Source organism: Coregonus clupeaformis, unplaced genomic scaffold, assembly GCF_020615455.1.
Source record: "Coregonus clupeaformis isolate EN_2021a unplaced genomic scaffold, ASM2061545v1 scaf0117, whole genome shotgun sequence".
In the NCBI taxonomy this organism is placed as follows: Eukaryota; Metazoa; Chordata; class Actinopteri; order Salmoniformes; family Salmonidae; genus Coregonus; species Coregonus clupeaformis.
The window spans coordinates 615681-625000 of record NW_025533572.1 but is presented as its reverse complement, the minus strand read 5'-3'; the positions used below and the strand labels follow the sequence as shown (position 1 = coordinate 625000).

The window sequence follows — 9320 nt, the reverse complement described above, 5'->3', positions numbered from 1 at the left end:
TAAGGACAGTGGGGCAGTGGGATAATGAGGTTAAGGGCAGTGGGACAATGAGGTTAAGGGCAGTGGGATAATGAGGATAAGGACAGTGGGATAATGAGGTTAAGGACAGTGGGGAAGTGGGATAATGAGGTTAAGGACAGTGGGACAGTAGGATAATGAGGTTAAGGACAGTGGGACAGTAGGATAATGAGGTTAAGGACAGTGGGATAATGAGGTTAAGAACAGTGGGACAATGAGGTTAAGAACAGTGGGACAATGAGGTCAAGGGCAGTGGGACAATGAGGTCAAGGGCAGTGGGACAGTAGGATAATGAGGTTAAGGACAGTGGGACAGTAGGATAATGAGGTTAAGGAGAGTGGGACAGTAGGATAAACTCCTGAGTGGCGCAGTGCGACCGGGAGACCCATGGGGCGGCGCACAATTGGCCCAGCGTTGTCCAGAGTAGGGGAGGGAATGGCCGGCAGGGATGTAGCTCAGTTGGTAGAGCATGGCGTTTGCAACGCCAGGGTTGTGGGTTCGATTCCCACGGGGGGCCAGTATGAAAAATCTAAAAATAATGTATGCACTAACTAAGTCGCTCTGGATAAGAGCGTCTGCTAAATGACTAAAAATGTAAAAATGTAGGATAATGATGTTAAGGACAGTGGGACAGTGGGATAATGAGGATAATGAGGTCAAGGACAGTGGGACAGTGGGACAATGAGGATAATGAGGTTAAGGACAGTGGGACAGTGGGATAATGAGGATAATGAGGTTAAGGACAGTGGGACAGCGGGACAGTGGGATAATGAGGTTAAGGACTGTGGGATAATGAGGTTAATGAGGTTAAGGACAGTGGGACAGTGGGATAATGAGGATAATGAGGTTAAGGACAGTGGGACAGTGCGTTGGAGGGTCTAGGGGGGTTCTATGTGACTCACTAATGTAGAGGTGTCTCTGTGTCTGCCAGCAGTCCTGAAGGTCGTGGATGAATGGGTGACGCACCTGACGCTGAGGACAAAGGTCACAGGTCAGCCTAAGAGTAATCTCGGTTACCCAGAAGTAAAATTCTCGCGAAAGTTTGTCATTTCCTGTTTTACTTCTGGGGGGAATGCTGCTAACAATTGTGATTACCGTAGTGCGAAGGAAGGAAGCGAAGTCTCCTCCCTCGCAAAAGGAAAGTCTTGGTCAAACGGCTCCTTCCACTAATTTCACCCGTGTTTATCATGGCCGAAAAGCAAAAGAATATGATGAAAGTCATTTATCATCCACACACGGGCTTGAAATCACCTCCCCAGTTCAAATCAAATCAAATCAAATTTTATTTGTCACATACACGTGTTTAGCAGATGTTATTGTGGGTGTAGCGAAATGCTTGTGCTTCTAGCTCCAACAGTGCAGTAATATCTAACAAGTAGTATCTAACAATTTCACAACATATACCCAATACACACAAATCTAAGTAAGGAATGGAATTAAGAATATATACATATATGGACAAGCAATGACAGAGTGGCATGGACTAAGATACAGTAGAGTATTATAGAATACAGTATATACATATGAGATGAATAATGCAAGATATGTAAACATTATTAAAGTGACTAGTGTTCCATTTCTTAAAGTGGCCAGTAATTTCAATAGGCAATGTGCTAGTGATGGCTATTTAACAGTCTGATGGCCTTGAGATAGAAGCTGTTTTTCATTCTCTCGGTCCCAGCGTTGATGCACCTGTACTGATCTCGCCTTCTGGATGATAGCGGGGTGAACAGGCAGTGGCTCGGGTGGTTGATGTCCTTGATGATCTTTTTGGCCTTCCTGTGACATCGGGTGCTGTAGGTGTCTTGGAGGGTGGGTAGTTTGCCCCTGGCAATGCGTTCGGCAGACCGCACCACCCTCTGGAGAGCCCTGCGGTTGCGGGTGGTGCAGTTGCCGTACCAGGCGGTGATACAGCCCGACAGGATGCTCTCAATTGGGCATCTGTAAATGTTTGTGAGGGTTTTAGGTGCCAAGCCAAATTCCTTCAGCCTCCTGAGGTTGAAGAGGCTCTCTCGCGCCTTCTTCACCACACCGTCTGCGTGGGTGCACTATTTCAGTTTGTCAGTGATGTGTACGCCAAGGAACTTGAAGCTTTCCACCTTCTCCACTGCGGTCCCGTCGATGTGGATAGGGGGGTGCACCCTCTGCTATTTCCTGAAGTCCACGATCATCTCCTTTGTTTTGTTGACGTTGAGTGAGAGGTTATTTTCCTGCCACCACACTCCCAGAGCCACTTCCTCCCTGTAGGCGGTCTCGTCATTGTTGGTAATCAAGCCTACTACTGTTGTGTCGTCTGCAAACTTGATGATTGGGTTGGAGGCGTGCTTGGCCACGCAGTCATGGTTGAACAGGGAGTACAGGAGGGGGCTGAGCACGCACCCTTCTGGGGCCCCAGTGTTTAGGATCAGTGAAGTGGAGGTGTTGTTTCCTACATTCACCACCTGGGGGCGGCCCGTCAGGAAGTCCAGGATCCAGTTGCACAGGGCACGGTTCAGACCCAGGGCCTCGACCTTAATGATGAGCTTGGAGGGTACTATGGTGTTGAATGCTGAGCTATAGTCAATTAACAGCATTCTTACATAGGTATTCCTCTTGTCCAGATGGGATAGGGCAGTGTCAGTGTGATGGCGATTGCATCGTCTGGGGATCTATTGGGGCGGTAAGCAAATTGAAGTGGGTCTAGGGTGACAGGTAAGGTAGAGGTGATATGATCCTTGACTACTCTCTCAAAGCACTTCATGATGACAGAGGTGAGTGCTATGGGGCGATAGTCATTTAGTTCAGTTACCTTCGCTTTCTTGGGTACAGGAACAATGGTGGTCATCTTGAAGCATGTGGGGACAGCAGACTGGGACAGGGAGAGATTGAATATGTCCATGAACACACCAGCCAGCTGGTCTGCGCATGCTCTGAGGACGTGGCCAGGGATGCCGTCTGGGCCGGCAGCCTTGCGGGGGTTAACATGCTTAAATGTCTTAATCACGTCGGCCACAGAGAAGGAGAGCCCACAGTCCTTCGACCAATCCTGACTCGTCCAAATAATCAATGACGAAAACCCAAAACCAACTGCTAATCACATAATTCTACTTGAGCCTTGAAGTTTACATGCAGTATCTGTCCACACAAGATTAGCCTGAGTGACACTAGGGGTCAACCAGGGTCAGGCCAGGGGTTAAAGGTTACAGCAGTGGTTACCGGGTCTCAGGTGTTGTGATCCACCTAGCTAATGTTTCTAAGTCTGAGCTGAGTGTAAGCCACCATACCACCGTTTGTATTTATTTATTAAGGATCCCCATTAGTTCCTGCCAAGGCAGCAGCTACTCTTCCTGGGGTTTATTATGGATCCCCATTAGTTCCTGCCAAGGCAGCAGCTACTCTTCCTGGGGTTTATTATGGATCCCCATTAGTTCCTGCCAAGGCAGCAGCTACTCTTCCTGGGGTTTATTATGGATCCCCATTAGTTCCTGCAAAGGCAGCAGCTACTCTTCCTGGGGTTTATTATGGATCCCCATTAGTTCCTGCCAAGGCAGCAGCTACTCTTCCTGGGGTTTATTATGGATCCCCATTAGTTCCTGCCAAGGCAGCAGCTACTCTTCCTGGGGTTTATTATGGATCCCCATTAGTTCCTGCCAAGGCAGCAGCTACTCTTCCTGGGGTTTATTATGGATCCCCATTAGTTCCTGCCAAGGCAGCAGCTACTCTTCCTGGGGTTTATTATGGATCCCCATTAGTTCCTGCCGAGGCAGCAGCTACTCTTCCTGGGGTTTATTATGGATCCCCATTAGTTCCTGCCCGAGGCAGCAGCTACTCTTCCTGGGGTTTATTATGGATCCCCATTAGTTCCTGCCGAGGCAGCAGCTACTCTTCCTGGGGTTTATTATGGATCCCCATTAGTTCCTGCCAAGGCAGCAGCTACTCTTCCTGGGGTTTATTATGGATCCCCATTAGTTCCTGCCAAGGCAGCAGCTACTCTTCCTGGGGTCCAGCAACATTAAGACAATTATATTAAAATTAAAAATATTACATGATATTTCATAACATTTTACCCAATACATTTAGTGTGTTCCCTCAGGCCACTACTCCACTATCACATATTTACAATACAACATCCATGTGTACGTGTGTGTAGAGTGAGTGTCTATATGTATGCGTGTATGTACCTGTGTGTGTGTCTCTTCACAGTCCCCGCTGTTCCATAAGGTGTATTTTTATGTTTTTTAAAAATCTGATTCTACTGCTTATATCAGTTACCTGATGTGGAATAGAGTTCCATGTAGTCATGGCTCTATGTAGTACTGTGCTCCTCCCATAGTCTGTTCTGGACTTGGGGACTGTGAAGAGACCTCTGGTGGCATGTCTTGTGGGGTATGCATGGGTGTCTGAGCTGTGTGCCAGTAGTTTAAACAGACAGCTCGATACATACAGCTTGTCAATACTTCTTACAAAAACAAGTAGTGATGAAGTCAATCTCTCCTCCACTTTGAACCAAGAGAGATTTACATGCATATTATTAATGTTAGCTCTCCGTGTACATTTAAGGGCCAGCCGTGCTGCCCTGTTCTGAACCAATTGCAATTTTCTTAAATCCCTCTTTGTGGCACCTGACCACATGACTGAACAGTAGTCCAGGTGCGACAAAACTAGGGCCTGTAGGACCTGCCTTGTTGATAGTGTTGTTAAGAAGGCAGAGCAGAGCTTTATTATGGACAGACTTCTCCCCGTCTTAGCTACTGTTGTATCAACATGTTTTGACCATGACAGTTTACAATCCAGGGTTACTCCAAGCAGTTTAGTCACCTCAACTTGCACATTATTCATTACGAGATGTAGTTGAGGTTTAGGGTTTAGTGAATGGTTTGTCCCAAATACAATGCTTTTAGTTTTTGAAATATTTCGGATGAACTTATTCCTTGCCACCCATTCTGAAACTAACTGCAACTCTTTGTTAACTGTTGCAGTGATTTCACTCGCTGTAATAGCTGACATGTATAGAGTTGAGTCATCTGCATACATAAACACACTGGCTTTACTCAAAGCCAGTGGCATGTCGTTAGTAAAGATTGAAAAAAGTAAGGGGCCTAGACAGCTGCCCTGGGGAATTCCTGATTCTACCTGGATTATGTTGGAGAGGCTTCCATTAAAGAACACCCTCTGTGTTCTGTTAGACAGGTAACTCTGTATCCACAGTATAGCAGGGGGTGTAAAGCCATAACACATACGTTTTTCCATCAGCAGATTATAATCGATTTCTAGTAGGCTTAAATTGAAGATATGACAAATAGGAGTGGCAATATCGTCCACTATTATCCTCAGTAATTTTCCAGCCCTGTCTAAACCACTAGCTAGTCACAGCCCTGTCTAAACCACTAGTTAGTCACAGCCCTGTCTAAACCACTAGTTAGTCACAGCCCTGTCTAAACCACTAGTTAGTCACAGCCCTGTCTAAACCACTAGTTAGTCACAGCCCTGTCTAAACCACTAGTTAGTCACAGCCCTGTCTAAACCACTAGCTAGTCACAGCCCTGTCTAAACCACTAGCTAGTCACAGCCCTGTCTAAACCACTAGCTAGTCAAAGCCCTGTCTAAACCACTATAACAGTGTGTATAGTTAGTCACAGCCCTGTCTAAACCACTAGTTAGTCACAGCCCTGTCTAAACCACTAGTTAGTCACAGCCCTGTCTAAACCACTAGTTAGTCACAGCCCTGTCTAAACCACTAGTTAGTCACAGCCCTGTCTAAACCACTAGTTAGTCACAGCCCTGTCTAAACCACTAGTTAGTCACAGCCCTGTCTAAACCACTAGTTAGTCACAGCCCTGTCTAAACCACTAGTTAGTCAAAGCCCTGTCTAAACCACTAGTTAGTCACAGCCCTGTCTAAACCAATAGTTAGTCACAGCCCTGTCTAAACCACTAGTTAGTCACAGCCCTGTCTAAACCAATAGTTAGTCACAGCCCTGTCTAAACCACTAGTTAGTCACGGCCCTGTCTAAACCACTAGTTAGTCACAGCCCTGTCTAAACCACTAGCTAGTCACAGCCCTGTCTAAACCACTAGTTAGTCACGGCCCTGTCTAAACCACTAGTTAGTCACGGCCCTGTCTAAACCACTAGTTAGTCACAGCCCTGTCTAAACCCCTAGTTAGTCACGGCCCTGTCTAAACCACTAGTTAGTCACAGCCCTGTCTAAACCACTAGTTAGTCACAGCCCTGTCTAAACCACTAGCTAGTCACAGCCCTGTCTAAACCACTAGTTAGTCACGGCCCTGCCTAAACCACTAGTTAGTCACAGCCCTGTCTAAACCACTAGTTAGTCACAGCCCTGTCTAAACCACTAGTTAGTCACGGCCCTGTCTAAACCACTATAACAGTGTGTATAGTTAGTCACAGCCCTGTCTAAACCACTAGTTAGTCACGGCCCTGTCTAAACCACTAGTTAGTCACAGCCCTGTCTAAACCACTAGCTAGTCACAGCCCTGTCTAAACCACTAGTTAGTCACGGCCCTGTCTAAACCACTAGTTAGTCACAGCCCTGTCTAAACCACTAGTTAGTCACAGCCCTGTCTAAACCACTAGTTAGTCACGGCCCTGTCTAAACCACTAGTTAGTCACAGCCCTGTCTAAACCACTAGTTAGTCACGGCCCTGTCTAAACCACTAGTTAGTCACAGCCCTGTCTAAACCCATAGTTAGTCACAGCCCTGTCTAAACCACTAGTTAGTCACAGCCCTGTCTAAACCACTAGTTAGTCACAGCCCTGTCTAAACCACTAGTTAGTCACATCCCTGTCTAAACCACTATAACAGTGTGTATAGTTAGTCACAGCCCTGTCTAAACCACTAGTTAGTCACAGCCCTGTCTAAACCACTAGCTAGTCACAGCCCTGTCTAAACCACTAGTTAGTCACGGCCCTGTCTAAACCACTAGTTAGTCACAGCCCTGTCTAAACCACTAGTTAGTCACAGCCCTGTCTAAACCACTAGTTAGTCACAGCCCTGTCTAAACCACTAGTTAGTCACAGCCCTGTCTAAACCACTAGCTAGTCACAGCCCTGTCTAAACCACTAGTTAGTCACAGCCCTGTCTAAACCACTAGTTAGTCACAGCCCTGTCTAAACCACTAGTTAGTCACAGCCCTGTCTAAACCACTAGCTAGTCACAGCCCTGTCTAAACCACTAGTTAGTCACAGCCCTGTCTAAACCACTAGTTAGTCACGGCCCTGTCTAAACCACTAGCTAGTCACAGCCCTGTCTAAACCACTATAACAGTGTGTATAGTTAGTCACAGCCCTGTCTAAACCACTAGTTAGTCACAGCCCTGTCTAAACCACTAGTTAGTCACAGCCCTGTCTAAACCACTAGTTAGCCACAGCCCTGTCTAAACCACTAGCTAGTCATAGCCCTGTCTAAACCACTAGTTAGTCACAGCCCTGTCTAAACCACTAGTTAGTCACAGCCCTGTCTAAACCACTAGCTAGTCACAGCCCTGTCTAAACCACTAGCTAGTCACAGCCCTGTCTAAACCACTAGTTAGTCACAGCCCTGTCTAAACCACTAGTTAGTCACAGCCCTGTCTAAACCACTAGTTAGTCACAGCCCTGTCTAAACCACTAGCTAGTCACAGCCCTGTCTAAACCACTAGTTAGTCACAGCCCTGTCTAAACCACTAGTTAGTCACAGCCCTGTCTAAACCACTAGTTAGTCACAGCCCTGTCTAAACCACTAGCTAGTCACAGCCCTGTCTAAACCACTAGCTAGTCACAGCCCTGTCTAAACCACTAGTTAGTCACAGCCCTGTCTAAACCACTAGTTAGTCACAGCCCTGTCTAAACCACTAGCTAGTCACAGCCCTGTCTAAACCACTAGTTAGTCACAGCCCTGTCTAAACCACTAGCTAGTCACAGCCCTGTCTAAACCACTAGTTAGTCACAGCCCTGTCTAAACCACTAGCTAGTCACAGCCCTGTCTAAACCACTAGGTAGTCACAGCCCTGTCTAAACCACTAGTTAGTCACGGCCCTGTCTAAACCACTATAACAGTGTGTATAGTTAGTCACAGCCCTGTCTAAACCACTAGTTAGCCACAGCCCTGTCTAAACCACTAGCTAGTCACAGCTCTGTCTAAACCACTAGCTAGTCACAGCCCTGTCTAAACCACTAGTTAGTCACGGCCCTGTCTAAACCACTAGTTAGTCACAGCCCTGTCTAAACCACTAGCTAGTCAAAGCCCTGTCTAAACCACTAGTTAGTCACAGCCCTGTCTAAACCACTAGTTAGTCACAGCCCTGTCTAAACCACTAGGTAGTCAAAGCCCTGTCTAAACCACTAGCTAGTCACAGCCCTGTCTAAACCACTATAACAGTGTGTATAGTTAGTCACAGCCCTGTCTAAACCACTAGTTAGCCACAGCCCTGTCTAAACCACTAGTTAGTCACAGCCCTGTCTAAACCACTAGTTAGTCACAGCCCTGTCTAAACCACTAGCTAGTCACAGCCCTGTCTAAACCACTAGTTAGTCACAGCCCTGTCTAAACCACTAGTTAGTCACAGCCCTGTCTAAACCACTAGTTAGTCACAGCCCTGTCTAAACCACTAGTTAGTCACAGCCCTGTCTAAACCACTAGTTAGTTACAGCCCTGTCTAAACCACTATAACAGTGTGTATAGTTAGTCACAGCCCTGTCTAAACCACTAGTTAGCCACAGCCCTGTCTAAACCACTAGTTAGTCACAGCCCTGTCTAAACCACTAGTTAGTCACAGCCCTGTCTAAACCACTAGTTAGTCACAGCCCTGTCTAAACCACTAGTTAGTCACAGCCCTGTCTAAACCACTAGTTAGTCACAGCCCTGTCTAAACCACTAGTTAGTCACAGCCCTGTCTAAACCACTAGTTAGTCACAACCCTGTCTAAACCACTAGTTAGTCACAGCCCTGTCTAAACCACTAGTTAGTCACAGCCCTGTCTAAACCACTAGTTAGTCACAGCCCTGTCTAAACCACTAGTTAGTCACGGCCCTGTCTAAACCACTAGTTAGTCACGGCCCTGTCTAAACCACTAGTTAGTCACGGCCCTGTCTAAACCACTAGTTAGTCACAGCCCTGTCTAAACCACTAGTTAGTCACAGCCCTGTCTAAACCACTAACTTGTTAGTCACAGCCCTGTCTAAACCACTATAACAGTGTGTATAGTTAGTCACAGCCCTGTCTAAACCACTAGTTAGTCACAGCCCTGTCTAAACCACTAGCTAGTTACAGCCCTGTCTAAACCACTAGTTAGTCACGGCCCTGTCTAAACCACTATAACAGTGT

General features: G+C 46.7%; 1 protein-coding gene across 1 annotated transcript in view; it reads right to left on the bottom strand.

The window, feature by feature from the left end:
- LOC123483458 (ribosomal protein S6 kinase-related protein-like) overlaps positions 1 to 9320 on the bottom strand; it is an 80462-nt gene that overhangs the window by 22463 nt on the left and 48679 nt on the right. Inside the window, exon 5 of the mRNA XM_045213512.1 lies at positions 921 to 990. Coding sequence (XP_045069447.1) covers positions 921 to 990 — 70 coding nt within the window. The remainder of the gene's footprint in view (positions 1 to 920; positions 991 to 9320) is intronic.